The 16,857-nt window shown below is 41.5% G+C and overlaps 1 protein-coding gene across 2 annotated transcripts in view; it reads left to right on the top strand.

The window, feature by feature from the left end:
• Positions 1–16,857, top strand: part of fndc3ba (fibronectin type III domain containing 3Ba) — a 133,307-nt gene that overhangs the window by 92,085 nt on the left and 24,365 nt on the right. For both annotated transcript variants that reach the window (XM_080042342.1, XM_080042343.1), the window contains exons 9-20: positions 1,747–1,898; positions 2,019–2,078; positions 2,266–2,404; positions 3,299–3,352; positions 3,907–4,031; positions 6,702–6,876; positions 7,326–7,412; positions 8,961–9,096; positions 11,052–11,123; positions 14,364–14,482; positions 14,707–14,812; positions 16,546–16,718. In XM_080042342.1, the coding sequence (XP_079898468.1) occupies positions 1,747–1,898; positions 2,019–2,078; positions 2,266–2,404; positions 3,299–3,352; positions 3,907–4,031; positions 6,702–6,876; positions 7,326–7,412; positions 8,961–9,096; positions 11,052–11,123; positions 14,364–14,482; positions 14,707–14,812; positions 16,546–16,718 (1,398 nt within the window). The remainder of the gene's footprint in view (positions 1–1,746; positions 1,899–2,018; positions 2,079–2,265; positions 2,405–3,298; positions 3,353–3,906; positions 4,032–6,701; positions 6,877–7,325; positions 7,413–8,960; positions 9,097–11,051; positions 11,124–14,363; positions 14,483–14,706; positions 14,813–16,545; positions 16,719–16,857) is intronic.

Here is a 16,857-nt window from a genome sequence, read left to right as displayed (position 1 = left end):
GGGAAGGAAAAGAAAGGGGGTCAACTTTGAGATCTCCCCGTGCTCTTTAATGATGTTTTGAGGCACAGCTGCAGATGTGATGTTCGGTCACTTTTGACACTCCCATTACGTTAATGCATTTCTATAGGAGACAGTAGATTGGTATATAGGTATATAGGACGGACACTGTGTTTCACAGTCACTCCCTGCAGCAGCAAAAGTGCCTCTAGATGGATTTAGCCGGCAGATCTTGTACTAGAAAAGTGCAATACTAAAAGAACAATATTACCTTGTTCCTTAGGCTGCATTATTGTTGGCTTTTTTAGCAATACGGTGCATTTACTTTGGTTCAGTTTAAGAAGCAGTGTAGGGCTGAAAGGGAAGTAAAGGGGGAAACATTGCTTGATTCACTCCTTGTGCTTGAAGAAAGACGTAGTAAATTACTTTTCAGCTGAACATCTGTGGCATAATGTGACGGAAAAAACTGTACTACAAGTCCTCTTGCGTTAAATGCTCTTCTTTCACGAAAATGTAATGTTCCATGATCACCGTAATCAGAGTGGGGGTTCTACGCATTGTCTCTTTCTTACTCCTTTTCTCTCTGAAATTACATTGTGCAAGCCGCACAAGCTGTGCATGTCCATGAATGCATCCCATTATATGGATGTATGACAGCGAGAGACGGCGTTAAAGGGCAAACCAGACAGATAATAATGTTCTTTACAAACACATGATGGATACACAGTGGTATACAGTATTCCCATCACGTCGAGTTAATCACCTGTACATGATGAACACACTGCTTAAGTTCTCAGGGTCAAGAGAACCATAAACCTCTAAATGATGCCGTTCTTTCTTTATCCCTGTTTTTCATCCTCCTTTTTGCTTCTTATTTATTTTTTCTTTGTGCCCAATTTCTTGCACTTGGTGTCACTTTGTCGTGCGAGCCACGGCATCACATTTACGCGTGCAAAGTGATTCATAGAATTACTGTAACAAATTCTACTTAGTTGTAAATAATGTGCTCACTAATAAATTCTCAGACATGGTGGACACAGTGGATGTTATTTCATAGAACCTAATCATTAGGACCTAAACTCACTAAATAATGACATGCGTGCCTTTCTGTCTTTTCCTGTCCGTCCGTCTGTCTGTCTGTCTTCCTCACAGACAGTCTGGGCATGGTTGTGGTTAGCAGTGCCCTCAAGGCGCATTCATTGCCTATTCAGTGGAAGTGGAGTCTGGAATAGCAGCAGACTGTGCTAAATCACACTAAATTGGCTCACCCACCATGTGTGCCCGCGTCTAAAACTCCCATAAACATGCACACACTTGCAGACACCACACAGTTAAGAACACAAACAGGCCCAGGCCTCTTTTTGTCGCGTTTGCTCCCTTTTAATTTTCTGGTTGCGTTCCCCGGCTGCGTTGGACGTGACTAAGCTGAAGGGAGAGCAGCCGGATCCGGAGTAATAATTTCAATGACACATTGCTTTCAGTGTGATGCTATACCACACACACACATACAGAGCCAAATACATATACAAACACCTTTTCATAGAACCATTTAACTTGCATATTCATGCTGCCTAGAAAAGAATTGAATAGAATAGAACGGGTCACTTAGAGATAAAAACTTGTCCTATTAAATGTCCTGTATACCACATTCCACCATATATGCAAGGGAACATTTTTACGGAATGGTTATTAGGCTTCATTGTATGTACTGTATATAACTGGGTGTATATATTTATGTGTGTGTTCCAGGTGTCCAATGTACAGGCGCGGGCTGCACGCCTCTCCTGGGCCCCCCCTGCAGGGCTGGTGAACAGGAATAGTAACGGGATGCCCATGCTCTGCTCCTTCGAGGTCTCTCTCTCAGATAAGGGACGAGACGGAAAGTATCGCCTTATATACAGGTAGGAAAGGCACTCGGAGCAGAAAAAAATCTATACACCATCCGTTACATATACACCTAAAAAATAATCAACAGTACACTGCCGTGACCATTGTGCTTTTTGTGTGTGTGTGTGTTTCAGTGGTGAAGAATTGGAGTACCATCTGAAAGACCTAAGGCCAAAGTCAGAGTACCACGTACGGTAAGTACTTCGCCACAGGATGCTTTTGACGAGTTCTTCTTTGATTTTGTGGCATTTTAATCCGACATTCATACCTGCTTTTTTCTTCCATGCCGATGTGCTATGGGTGAGATTGGTTCTTTAAAGTTTCTAGCTTCATCTAGTGGTGTTTCTTTGAACATTTGCCGTCTTGTGTGTCTTGCTGAAGGGTGTCTGCAATGTACAACTCGGTTCGAGGCTCGAGTTCAGATGCCTGCTCGTTCATCACACACTGCAGCGTGCCCGACGTCCCGCTAACCCCCAAACTGTCCCAGCGCACTAAGAGCACCCTCACCCTACAGTGGAAGGTATGCAGGCACGCACATCTTCATGTTCACACTTTCTTCTTTTATCCCTTCATATAGTAGAAGCTTTCAACCCCAATAGACATCCCAGTGACTTAAAGCTATAGTGAGTAACTTTTTTTGTTATAAATGAATGTCCGTTACATTCTAGCCATTGCCAAATGAGTTGACACAAATTTCATATAGCCTATCAGCTCCACAAAAACTCTCTCTGTATTTCTCAGAGTGGCAGCGTTAACAAACTGGTGTCATCCCCTCGACACTGGAGCAGGAACTCAGAAAAAACCCAAAGAAGCGCCACAAACTGTTGATTCTCCTGCTAAGAAAAAATCTGGACTTACATAAAATACATGCACGCTCATCGAAGGCTTACCTCATGTAGATGTGCCGCCAGTGTTGTTGTTAATACTCGGAATTCCTCGTGGGGGCAACGAAAGTTACGCACCACAGCTTTAACATAATGATGACTTTATGAGAGTTGATGGCACATTATGTAACTACACGCTGCCTCCACTGTGTCTAGCACACTTTAATGTGTTCAGTGATGCAGTTGGCAGAAAACCTTTATTTCCTTGACGAAAGCAAACAACATGTTTTTCTTTTTGACCTGGCTTACCCTCAAGCTTGACTTCAACCTGCCTGTCACAGTCAGTAGAGATAAACGTCTTGCATTGATGCAGAGTGCTGTCAGGGCGTATCCCTCCGCCCTCACTGACCTTTACTTCACAAGCCATTTTTATCCACTCACACTGTCACTGATAAAAGAGTGACATCACTCACCCTGGACAGGATATGAAGCCAATTATAAAAACACTGTGAGGTATTATGTCTGTCTCAGTGTCAGATTGTCTCTCTAATCTCCCTGTCTCCATCTCTTTGCCCCCCCTTCGTCCACAGGCCCCAGGCGACAACGGATCCAAAATCACAAACTACCTGCTCGAGTGGGATGAGGTAAGTGTCAATTATCTGTCATACTTTCCCCCTTAATTTAAAGAGAAAGCACTTGTACCTATCACAAAACCAATGTCAACATTCAGCTACTCAGACAAGCTGTACTAAGCCTATGCTATCCGTGTCGGCCCCTACTTTTTCACTCTCCCATGCTTTCTGTTGTTTAAAAAAATATATTTTATTGCAAATAAAGTTGGAGTCTGGAGAACGATTGTTGTTGAAATCCCTTTTTTTTGTCAAAATCAGTGAATATCTCCTCAAGATGACCTACATTTTCAAACTGTTTGCGCCAGGGAGAAAAATCTGGTTTTATAACACAGCCTAGGGTCTGTAAACAAAGGGCCCCACTGTAGTTAGCAACATGCCTGTTTACAGAGCCTAGACTGTGTATCAACACTGGATTTTTTGTCAGTGAACGCACAGTACAGACAGGTGGCGGATATTTGCTGATTTCGACCAAAATGTATTTAGTCAACAATCATTCTCCAAAATCACTGACTGCACCTTTAACCTTCTCACCCTCCTTGTTCTGTGCATCCATATCTCCTCTCCAGGGAAAGAAGAACAGTGTTTTCAGAGAATGTTACTTTGGGAGCCTGAGACACTGTAAGCTGACACGACTGTACCCCGCCTGTGGCTACACATTCAGAGTGGCCGCGCACAACGACATTGGCACAAGGTACTGTTGTCGCCCTATTCACCCAATACACTGTATACACGCATACGCTCAAAGGGTAAAACGTACACTCATGCTCACGTCATCTGCAAAAATAACCCTGGGGCGCAGATGCCACGACATGTGCGTTTTTCATGATCCGAAGTCCGAATAAATCTCATTAATCCCACGCAATGATGAACACACAAACATGAAGCAGTCTATCTGGGGCTATTATTCTGCCACTGACATGAGTCATCTCCCTCTCTCTCATTCTACCACTCTTCTCTCTTCTCCTTTATTTATATATAAATTTATATATATATATATATATATATATATTTGTCATTACGGCGTGGAGCATCTCGCCTTCAGCCATTAGGGTGACAGGGAGAAGGTGATAGAGAGTGGAGCGCGAGGGTGAGGGACATGGAGAAGGTGATAGAGAGTGGAGCGCGTGTGCGAGGGTGAGGGACATATTAGTTATTTTTTCCCCCTGAACCTCAATAGCCCTTAAAGCAGTCCTTCAGCTTGATTTGATCTGCTTTGAAAGCCACGGACACACACATGATGTACTCACACAAACATAGCCGGTAGCATTTTTTTATGTTTTTGATTACTTGCTATTTTTCTATCTTGAGAAAAACAAAACATTTACCAGACCTTTCGAATCTCGGCTGACATGACAGGTCATACATTTGAGATTCTTTCCCCTACTGCTGCAACTCTCAAATTAGCCTTCCGCGGCCCCGCACCCCGCCTCCTCTGTCATTTTCTGTCTGGCTCTTCTGGCACGCGTATGTCTTATTTTTCCCCCACTGGTCTTGGACTCTTCTTTAACTTTTCTTTTTCTTACTATCTCTCCGCCGGAAGCTTCCCACAAGCCCAATACTGGTCTGCAAACACCCACACGCACCCCCTGCACTCCCTTCAAAATGAGCTCTGTGATGTCAGAGTCTGTTTAGTGTTCAAATTTTCCTCTGGCTTTTAAAAAAAATACTCTCAATCTCTGCTGATTCCCTTCCCTTCCTGCACTGTTGTCCACTTTTCCCCCAAAAGTAATGATCCAAAAAGTCAGTAATTTGCCTCGGCACTTTAACCTTCCTCCTGTGTTAACTTTCTGCTACCATCCATAGTGTTAGCGGGTCGGTATCGACCCGTGTCTGAAATCAGCTGTAAAAAACACTAAAAACAATTATCTATCATCCTTTTTGTTTCTCATCTCTTGGTTACCTTGTTAGGCTTCCTTATTCATGAAAATATTGTTTATTATATTTTTGGTGTAGGAGGCTGGGCCATTTTTTTGTCAGTATGCGCCTCAATTTCAACAAAAAAAATTGTAAAATGAACCTCAAGAGAATCATATAAATAAATATTTGGTTGTTGTGCTACCTGATTATTACTGAGGGGTATGAGAACACATTTCTTAACTAAATTTGTTTTATTTATTTTTTCATATTAATATTATTGACCTTTTTAACTTCTATGGTGTTACTGGTCAATTACGACCCATATATATTCATTTCAGAAAACAGCAAAAAAACTTTTATTTCAGCATTATACAAACACACAATGAAAACCAGAACAAGTCACAACACAAAGTATAGATTTTTAAGGTAAAATAAACAACAACCAATCAACAAATCAAACCAATCGAAATCAATTACTAGTCCCAAAACTAGTAAAAAAAAACAAAGTAAAAGTCTCTGTGTGCATATGTTTGGTTGTGTGTTCAGATGTGTGGCAAAGAGCAACACTTTTAGTGTTCTTTGCAGAGATATTTATTGCAGGTAAAGCACAATACTTTTATCTTTCTGTCCTTAGTGCTTCGGCAGACCTAACACCTCTTATTTTTATAATCAGGTGGCCATTTTCACCAAAAACATGATCCAGAACTTGGCTCACTGTATATCTCCTCATTTTTGAATACTGCAAATAGGAGATGTGCACTCTGCAAGTCACCAACTCTATACTGAATTGACCTCACATGTCTGGATATGCCCGTCTGTTTGTTTCGCTTTTATGCAGGTATAAGGGCAAAACAAGTCAAAATGAGAACCCCCCCAGAGCTCACAAGATTGGGAGAGGAGCTGACTGTCATTGTGTTGGCTGACAGTGCACTTAAGATTTCAGTTTTGTCTCTAGTTATTGTTTTTTTACATCGTATTCTATAACCGGGTCGAAAACGACCCTAACACCACCAGTGTTATAATTTCCACCAGAGCATTTTATAATTAAGTGAATTTTTTTTAATTTTTTTTATTTTGTTGAAATAGAGGTTCCTGACAAAGTCAAGAAATATTGATGCAATAAACAAAATGTAAGTGGTTCTTTTATGCATTTGAAATCCAAAACGGGTCGCTGGCGACCCTAACACGAGAGGAAGGTTAAAGATGCTACAAGGAAATTCTAAATACTTCTGAAACAGTCACATTTCTCCTCTTATGATCATAAATTACACGTAACAGCAAACAAGATCATCAGCGCAAAGAATGCTATTTTTGCATAGTTTTTCTCAATGCCTTTGTCATGGTTTCGCTAACATAGGAACAACAGCCGGTGTAGTAGAAACACTACTGCTTTTGTCTAAAGGAGCCGCTAGAATGAACACAAGCTGAAAGTTCCTCGGAGCACCTTTTAAATGGAAACAAAGATGTGAATAATTGTTTTGTGCGTATTTTTGTTTTTTTGCAGTGGCTTCAGCACAGAGGTTGTGTTCTACACCATGGGCACCCTGCCTGCTCTGCCTCTGGCCCCGCGGCTGGTCAGGGCGGGGGTGTCCTGGGTCACCCTGGAGTGGGGGCGTCCAGAGGGCAGCCCCAGTGAGGAGCAGCTCAAATACACACTTGAGATCCAGGAGGACAACAGCGTAAGTATACCACGACACACAAGCCCATTCCCATACTCTTATGATTGCATTTAACCGTCAGTTATTGGCCCGTTATATGGTTTTGTAAAATGCCCTGGTTTTTTTTTGTACTTATTGTAACTCTGTGCTGTCAGTCACTTGAATCCCACAAGAAGCAAAAGAGGAGAAGGTACTTAAAACAAACAGATTATGAGCACATTACATGTCAAATGGATTGCTCAATAGTAGTTTGTGGGGAAATGTACAGCAGTTGCACAGAGCAGTGTTTCCTATAATAACAAAAAAAAACACAGCATATGCATATGATTGAGCATGTCTAGAGGAAGATGAGTGCTCCCTTGCGCTCTCTTTCAGGCACATATTTGTTAATGCTAAAGTCAGAATTTATTGCATCCATCCGCTCGAAAAATGTACTCTGTTGCTAAGAATCACATTGTTTTGACCTACAGGGAACAGACTTTCATCCAAAGTACACTGGAGAAAACTTGACCTGTACTGTACAAGGGCTGAAGAGGAGTACACAGTATAAATTCAGGGTAAGTGACAATGTGATGTTGATGCGTGTGTGTGTGTGTGTGTGTGTGTTTGTGTTTGTGTCTGCACAATTGTGTGGATGTGCGGGCTGCAGAAAGGGAAATGACGATAATGGAACTATATGTTGCTCTTCTGTTTTTTCCTCCTTTTTATTTGAAATGCCCCTTTTTATCTTAACATTTTATTTTTTTTACTCAATCAATTCCCAATTACTGTAGTTATCTTTCCATTAGATAATTACAAGGATACCTAACCAGTTGCTTTTAGGGTCTAAGAGGGAAAAAAGCATTTTGCCACAAGAGAACGGGCCGCAATTTAACCAGTTGTGTAACATGGCAATTCACCGGCCATTTAGGCACACAGCGCCTTTCAAGAGCTGTGAAAGCCATTTATAATAGGTGGACATTGTGAAATAAAATGTACAGGCGATGGATCTCCGTAGAGTGTGTTTGCTTGTTTATGCAGGTACCCCTCTGTGTGTGTGTGTGTGTGTGTGTGTGTGTGTGTGTGTGTGTGTGTGTGTGTGTGTGTGTGTGTGTGTGTGTGTGTGTGTGTGTGTGTGTGTGTGTGTGTGTGTGTGTGTGTGTGTGTGTGTGTGTGTGTGTGTGTGTGTGTGTGTGTGTGTGTGTGTGTGTGTGTGTGTGTGTGTGTGCGAGCGTCTTGTTATCAACAACATATTGTGTTGCCATCATCTCAAACCTGACATGTTCTTTAAAACACACGTCAGACGAGGCAGCAGATGTTTGAAGACACAAACACACATGTTCACACACACAAAGAGCCCCCCCCCCCATGTGTTATTCAGGATCAGGGGAACAAAGCAAAATTGATTGCAGTTTTGCAGTTTGCATGGTTTAATGGAGAGTGTAAGCTAAAGGGAAATTAAGGCTGCGGAGCTGTTGCGGAACCATAGATGAGCGAACACAGAGAGTAATGGCTACTATTAATCACGACAGTTCCTTTTATTTCCTGATTTCTCCGTATGTCCCCTAGTCTCATCTATCTCTCACTGAGCCTCTTGTTTCGTCGTACATTCTTACATAAGACACACACCATCTTTCTCCCAATGTTCTCCCTCATGCCTCCTACCACTCGCCCTCCCTATCTTGCAAGGCTGTAAATCGCTGGCTTCATCACAATCCGATATTATACTGTATTAATTTGCAGATATCATACACGTCTGCCACGATACGACTTCGATTTCAATTTAGGGGCCAATAAAACATTTAAAATACGATTTAACCATTTTATTTCTGAGCTCTGTCAGATATTTTCAATGAGGAAAAATCCATTATTTTAGTGGAAAAAGGGTTCACACACAGACGTGCAGAGAGATTGTAAAACATTAAAAAGCCTATTCTAAAGATGGCAAAGTACTGTACATCTGATGGTTTGATCTTCTTAATCAATATATCGATGTCTCATTACACCCCCTAGTATCATGTCCTGCTATCGCCCTCTTTCCCCATTCTCTCCATCCCTTTCCTTTAATTCACCTCACCCTCTCCTTCCTCTAACCCTGCGTTCTGTCCATTCTTTGCCCTCTGTAGCTCGTAGCATCGAACATGGAGGGAAAGAGCAGTCCCAGTGAAGTGTTGGTGTGCACCACCAATCCAGACAAACCAGGCCCTCCGTCTACACCCTGTGTCACCGCGGCAACACCCTACGGATTCACCGTCACATGGGGTAAAGAGACACACCCACAAATACATGCACATGTACATATAGTACTACAACATGGGCAACATTCATGAGCTAATGGCGCTAACATGAACAACAAAAGTGGGTCGATATAAGTGTGATTATATTGACCATAATGGACTTGATCTAATGGTTTTCTTATAATGTATTTAATAATATAGTAGATTCCTTATAATGTGTACTGGTCCCTTGGTTGATTCCTGATATACTTGATATAGTTGTACACGTATGCTTAAGTCCATTATTCATAACTTTGAAAAACAAGAAAGCCAAGGCTTCACAATTATCTGAATTAATTATTTGAATAATAGAAAAAGTTGAGATTCTGTTTTTATTGAAGCACAGTAAGTGTAGTGCTTATCATTTTGTGAAAATGTTCCAAAAGGGCCAAGCGATTAAAAAAAATTATCTAATTAATTACAGGCTCTGTGATTAATTAATCTCAATTAATCGCATACTTTTATGACACTTTTATACCTGTTTATAAACAGCTGTATAGCCTGCTACAGTTTGTTTCTCTCTCTCTCTCTCTCTCTCTCTCTCTCTCTCTCTCTCTCTCTCTCTTTCTCTCTGTCTCTCGTATCTTCTGTCTCCACAACAGACAGCGCTGCACTGCCACATATGCTTATGCCGATTCATTCACCATCGTCGTACTCGTAGGCAAAAATATTGACACACACACACATACACACAAACACAGGGCGGGTGTCCGTTTACGCGGGAGACGAGACAGCTAGCAAACAAAATTGAGACACACAGAGGAAGATTGAGAGATACTGTTTTGAACCTATATTGTTGCACCCACTAAATCAATAATACACAGACACTGCGGAGAATAAAGTAAGATGTCTTCCTACCTTCATGCTTATTTTCCATAGAGCCCTCGGTCCCGCCCTTTCCTCTGCTTCTCTCTTTACTTTTCTCCCTTTCACCCGTGCGGGCTGTAAGCTACAGGTGCAGCTCGGTGCAGCTGCGCACCACTTTTGCACCGGGTCAAAGGGCATTATAGAAGTGCGATTAATCTGCGTTAATTTTTTTAATCGCGTTAATTTTTCTGTAATTAATCTAAATTAACGCTTTAATTTGACAGCCCTAACGCCATCGTTCAATCAATGCCAAACATCTGCGTCTGACATGAACCTCACCAAATTCACCACAAATGAGAGCTAATCATTCTTCGAAAAATTGTAGATATTGCCGCATTGCAGAATAAAAGTATTGATGAGAGGGGTGAAACAATTTACAAGCTACCTTCGCTATAGTGTTATGAAACCGAGGCAGCCGACATGAAAATATTCCAGCTGTCCAACATTAGTGCTGAAGGAGTCAGGGGGACAGCCTTTTTTTTCTCAAATGTCATAAACATAAATGTCTCTGGATCAGCATTCAGATAATTGATTTCAGTCTAATACTCATTAACCCAACGCATTTTCACTGCTGAACAGTTATCTTTATTATGCAGCAAGTAGTGTCATTTCCACACTAGCTACAGCCTGAGCATTTCGTAAAGTGATGCAGCTGCACTCCTTCAGTGTGTGCTGTAAATTCCCCTTTATATTATTAACTTATTTATTGGAAAAAAGTACGACCCAAGGGTGTGCTGAACTGTATTTATGGTAACAGTGCTGAACCAATATGTGTGAGATAACAATTTTGAACAGTTTCTTTTGAAATAGTCTACCTACGGATGGATACAGAAATAATTTGCAGTACTTTTTTGGTACTCGTTATTTATTTTGCTGTGGGAATTATCTCCTTCCCTTGGCTTAAAGACAATCAATCTACCGCAGGCTCTTACTGTTTATGAGTAATCGTGTAATATCTTTCAGGATCGATATGGATTTCCTGAAGCCACAAAGGCCATGTTGTAAATTTGACATGATTAACATATACTCCTAAGTTGTCCTTTAGTTAATGAGTCTGTCTCCTCCTCTTAACAGATCCTCCCCAGGACACCGGGGGCTCAGAAGCTCTTACGTACCTGCTGGAGATCTCAGAGGGCTGCTCCGAAGGTAAGGCATCCATCCATCCATCCATCTATCCATCCTTTTATCTATCCATCCATTTATCCATCCATCCATCCATTTATCCATCCATCCATTTATCCACCCATCCACCTTATTTGACAGCTTGTTCTTATTCCACCATTTTATAAAGCAAAGTTAATAGTGTTCCAGTGCTTCCTCTCTCTCCCCTGTGGTCGTCCCTTTCCCTCACTTACTCAACTGAAAAGAGCAGCGGCCATAATCAACTCTTTGTTAGCATCCATTAGGATCACAGTGTTGTTTCAATTAGCAAAGATCTGCACTCCAGTAAACTAAAAGTTCTCTAATTTCTTTCAAGTCTCTGTAGCAACAAGAGCAAAAGGGCTTAAGTTTCTTGAATCTGCATTGATTTAATCACGTTAAAAGAAGGAGTTCGTTGTTAATTGGAGACTAGTGTTCAATGTCAGAGAACAACAGAAGAGAACATCAAGAGTTCATGATTTTCATTCATTTATAATCAGAGGATTTCTGTCATTGGAGCTACTAAGTAGACACTTTAAAGAGTCCAGTGGAATGGTATAATTCGGCGAAATTGGTGTAGCTACTGCCTATTTCACTTATTCACTCAATGTTCTGCAACATTATTAATCATTCATCATATACACAACTTGAAGCAGTCCTTGATAATGAAAATCTTAATGTTCAGGCTCTGTACAACAATTCAACATACAAATATATATATATATAGAAAAAATATAAATATAAAGTTAAGTTTACCAGTGCGATGTGAGTGAAGTGACACATTAGCTCAACAGTCTTATTGCCTGTGGGATGAATCGCTCCCTGGAGGACCAGATTCTATGGTACAGTCTGACAGACAGCATCTGGCAGAACAGTTTGTTGCCAAGGTGACAGGGGTCTCTGATGATACTGTTGGCCTTCTTCCTGCACCGCTGGGTGCAAGTGGTCCTCCATGGATACCAGCTCCGCCCCCCACAACTAGCTGGAGTTGTGTTTTTATTTGATTAAAATTGTTTAGGAGCATCTGGGAATGTTAACCAAAACCCTGGCTTCAAATGCAGTATTTCTCTCGGTAGCATTTAACATCTGAATAAGTAACAAAAAAGGTTATTATTTATGATTGTCAAAGGGTCACCCATCTGCTGCATCTGGCCTGTGTGTGTGTGTGCGTGTGCTCGTGCATGTGATTTGATCAGATTGGACAGACAGTGACCAAACAAACCATTAATTGTCATCTGATTCCGATTCCAAAGTTCCTGATTAGTACGTGGCATAACCTTTTTCCCCAACCGATACCTCACCAGTGAGAAGAGCATTGACATGATGGCACACTGAAGTATCTCTTGTGCAATTATAATCAAGACAAATTGAACTCTGTGTTCCAGTTGGATCCACAATAAATGACACACCGTGCTCTTAGGGGCACTTAACCCTCAGACATAGGGGAGAGTGGCCTAAGTTGTGCCACTTTTTACTCAAGGTGATTTTAAAGTGAGGCCTTGACAGTTATGTCTCCAACTCAAATATGTACATATATTTCAGGATGTTGTGCATCCCTGGCAATAAAAACTTTGGATCTGGAATAAACTGTTTAAGAAATATAGTTTTCGGAAAAAAAGTTTTCTTGTGGCCCGGTGTGGTGTAAGTTGTGCCACAAGAGAGAATACCATGGGGTAAATTGTGCCATTGATATATATCTCATAAACTGTAATGCAAGACAAATCCATAAGACAATTACTTATTTAAGGTTTATTTAAAGTAAATAAAGTAAATATTTTACAAAGATTGAAGGTCAATTTTCTTAAACAAGGCCTAGCAGATCTAGGTGGTTTTGCCCGCAAAGCTCACAATGACAAAGTCACCATCATCATCTTTCTGGCCATCTGAACTCTTGTCAGTGGTGTCGTTAAGTGGAATGGAGATGTCAGTATCTTCTGAGCTACTGTAGACAATCACTTTCTTTTTGGTGACCAGCGTGGCACAACTCTCAGAAATGTACTTTGCACTAGTTGCTCCGTGCTTGTGGAACCAACTGCCACCTGACAAATGTGATTCCCCCTCCATTTCTGCCTTTAAATCAAGGCTCAAAACCCATATGTACACCCTGGCTTTTCCTCCCATTAACTATCTTACCTCTGCACTATCTTTGTTAATATGTGGATGTATGGGCTTTATGTCTTTTATTTTTGTTATTGTTATTTTACCTTCATTGTTCACCTAATGAATGCACTATGTACAGCACTTTGGACAGTGCAAAGTGTCATAAATGTGCTTTTATAAATACCTTTTACTTACTTATAACTCACCTAGGCCCTTTGGCACAAATCACCCCAACCCGAGAATTTTGGATAATAAGCATGATGCAGCAGTTTAGGGCTGACATCGTGCTAACTGTATAGACTCAAAGTGTAGCATACTAAAGCACTAAAACATGTGTCAAATGTTTTCAAACTTGTCTATAATTGTTCAGACACAATAAACAAAAAACCTTGATCATGGAAATTTTACTTTGAAAGGTTTTTGGAGCTTAAATGTGCTTATCTTATTCCTTGTGTCTCCCTTCTTTACAGGATGAGTTAAATGGATGGCTCTTCTTAAATATGTGGTCAAATTTCCAATTTCTTCCACGGTTTTCTATAAACAAGGGGTGGCACAACTTCCCCACCGGCACAACTTAGGCCACTCTCCCCTACTCCAAAACCATTTTTTCTTCCTAATTCCCTGTTGTCTGATATGTACTTTTTCTTCATCTCTTCCATTTTTCTGTGCCCTTTTTACTCCGAGGGTTAGATTGCCCTGACTCACCTCGCTGTGTTTGTTGTGATTCATTGTATGAAAGTGTATTTTTTTCAATAAATGTTTGGGTGAACTCGAAAGATAATATGTCGCTGTACACTCACTGCCTCTTTGATATGCAGCTCTTTAAGAGTCCGTTGTATGTGTATGTATCTCATTATCACAATGTATTCTATTGCAAAACTACCTTTCATGATGGTGCTGTAAACAAGACCTATGTTTGCAAAACACAAGTGCTGCTTTACAGGTGGAATAATATATTTCATGGGCCATACGCAAGCCTTTAACAGAACAAAAACAGCAGAGCATTGATTATGTGAACGGGATCCTGTTTAAAGAAAAACAAGGTCAAGTCCAGCATGCATATGAAACGGCAGGGGATTCTGTGAATTTATCCATGCACGGGTTAGTATGTGGTCAGTTGTGTAATTGTGTTGTTTGTGTGTGCAGCGAGCCAGTGGGACGTAGCGTACAGTGGTCCAGCAACAGAATGTGTGTGTGAGCGTCTGGCACCTGGAACCGTCTATCGCCTACGCGTGTGCAGCATCACCACTGGAGGACACAGCCCGGTAAGACACACACACACACACACATGCAAAGACCACTATCGGGCTGACAAACTGGTAAAGATGGAATTCTCACAAACCGTGAAGTTCGAATTAAAGTCTTTGTGCACACAAAATCAACAAAGTGACTTATAATTTACATTCCCACAACTTCTAATCAAACTGATGTATAACTGTTGTCCCTTCTCTTTCCCTCTGATTTCCTATTTTCATCCCTGCTCCTGCAGTGCACAGTGAGTGTTCCGGTCCGTACATTAAGCGTCCCACCAGGACTCTGCCAGCCGCCAAGGATTGTGGGTAAAGCCAAACACAAGGAAGTGCAGTTAGAATGGGGTGAGTAAAGACACACAAACTTAATTTTATGAAGCCAAATGTATTAAATAAAAGAAAAAAAATCCTGCAAGCCAGCTTATGCATTCAGCTCAACCCCTTGGCTGCTGAATGCATTTCCCTGGATAAATCTAATGTAACCTTAGTCAACCACGTTTCAGCCTAATTGGGCCCTAATTTAGCCCATTAAGTGCCAAACCTAGCCTTAACTCCCCTAATGTTGGCCTCTCATTGCATTAGTGCTGCTATCTGTTGGCAGGCGAAAGTCTACCAGGCTGAAACGCAGAGGATGTTCTTGTTTTAACCAGTTTAATAAAGCTGGCCACAGTCCTAATCAACTCACATTAACTCAGTGCTGCTGCAATGCAATGGCATAGCTTGAGTGGAGGGTCAAACATAATGTATTGGAGGGTTTTTCCCACCGTCTCTCCATCATCTATTAATTTACCAATTGTGCAACCAAAATTATTCAGCTGGTGGAAGCAAGAATCCCTTGGAATAACATGTTGAATTGTGTAAACACATCACAAACTAAACAAAAGGTTAAGTCGACTTTTTAAACCTAAAGGTGGAGTCAGCAATTATGGAGAACGCTTGTGGTCAAAATCACTTTTTTTTTTTTTTCTGTGAATATCTGCTCACGATCCGCTACCTGTTTATACTGTGTGCGCTGAGAAAAATATGGTGTAAAAACAAAGCCTAGGCTATGTAACAAAAAGGGCCGACCGCAGCTAACAACTATAATGCTGGGCTTACACTAGAGGACTTTTAAAAGAATTTGAAAAGACTGAAGACTGAAACCCTCTTACATCTAAAGACAATCAATTCACACCTGAAGACAACTAGTCATTAGTTTTCAGTCACAGAGTGAGATTTTGAAAAGACAGGGGTCTCATATATATTGCAAGACTACAACTAGATTCCTTTTGAGATTAATATTATTTCCGCAAACGCGATAGTGATTATTTAATAAAAAAAAAGGTTAATTCAATATTCCGAGCGGGGGACTTCCTTTAGTTATTTGACCATCTTTATTTGCTGATCTCGTCCCCGAATAACTTTAACTCCTAACCCTGTATATGTCGGTAAAGTGTTAAGGTTGCGCGGCTGTCAGCCTGGTTCTCCCGCCGAGGCTTCAAGGAAAAAGTGTCCGAAATAAGTCCCTGCACAGGCGGACACAGGTCGCGACTAATGCCGCTCCTCCTGCGTCGTGCTTGGTGCATGCGAGAGTGTGACAGTGTTTACGTAATTTCGCTTGAGCCAACCCCTTAAGCCTAACGATAATATCAAACATGTTTGATAATGTCGGAACGTCAAGACGGGAAGAAGACTGTCTGAAATCGGGTCGGATGACCACCTTACACCAAACGACTGAGATTACGTGCGCGCGCCACAACTCCAGCACGACTTCTGTGATTTCAGTCCGACATTGGAAGATTGTCTGCGACTGTCAAATCGCGTGAAAAGTCGTGTAGTGTAAGCCCAGCATTACACGTTTTTAGAATCTCAGTGTGCTGTGTATTAACATCAGATACATTTTCAGTGCACACACACAGTACGTACAGGGAGCGGATCGTGTGACAACTAGCGTTCTCACACATGATTTTGATTACATGTCATCTGATCACAGTGTGGTTCTAACTGCTCTCCCAACCTCTCTCTCTCTTTCTTTCTCTCTCTCCCCCTCTGTATCTCTCTCTCTCTCTGTCTCTCTCCCTCTCTCTGTGTCCCCGTAGACGCCCCTGTCTCTGAGGGAGTGTGTGAGGAGTGTGTGTTCAGTCTGGAGATGAGTGAGGGGGACACCAAGCCAGCAGAGGTCTACAACGGGTCGGAGCTGCAATGCACTGTGGGTAGTCTGCTACCTGGTGCCACATACAGCTTCAGACTGCGGGCGGCCAATGAGGCTGGGGTAAGAAAATTCCCATGCACACACAGCAGAAATAGGATCATAATGATAAAAAAAGCAATAAGAAAGACCTATGAAGTTGTAATATCCCCATGCAAGACCATATAAATCCACTAAACAACACTTCCCGATGTAACATTCT

The sequence above is a fragment of the Ammodytes marinus genome (genome assembly GCF_949987685.1).
Source record: "Ammodytes marinus genome assembly, chromosome: 15".
NCBI classification, from domain to species: domain Eukaryota; kingdom Metazoa; phylum Chordata; class Actinopteri; order Uranoscopiformes; family Ammodytidae; genus Ammodytes; species Ammodytes marinus.
This window is presented reverse-complemented; position numbering and strand designations above follow the sequence as displayed.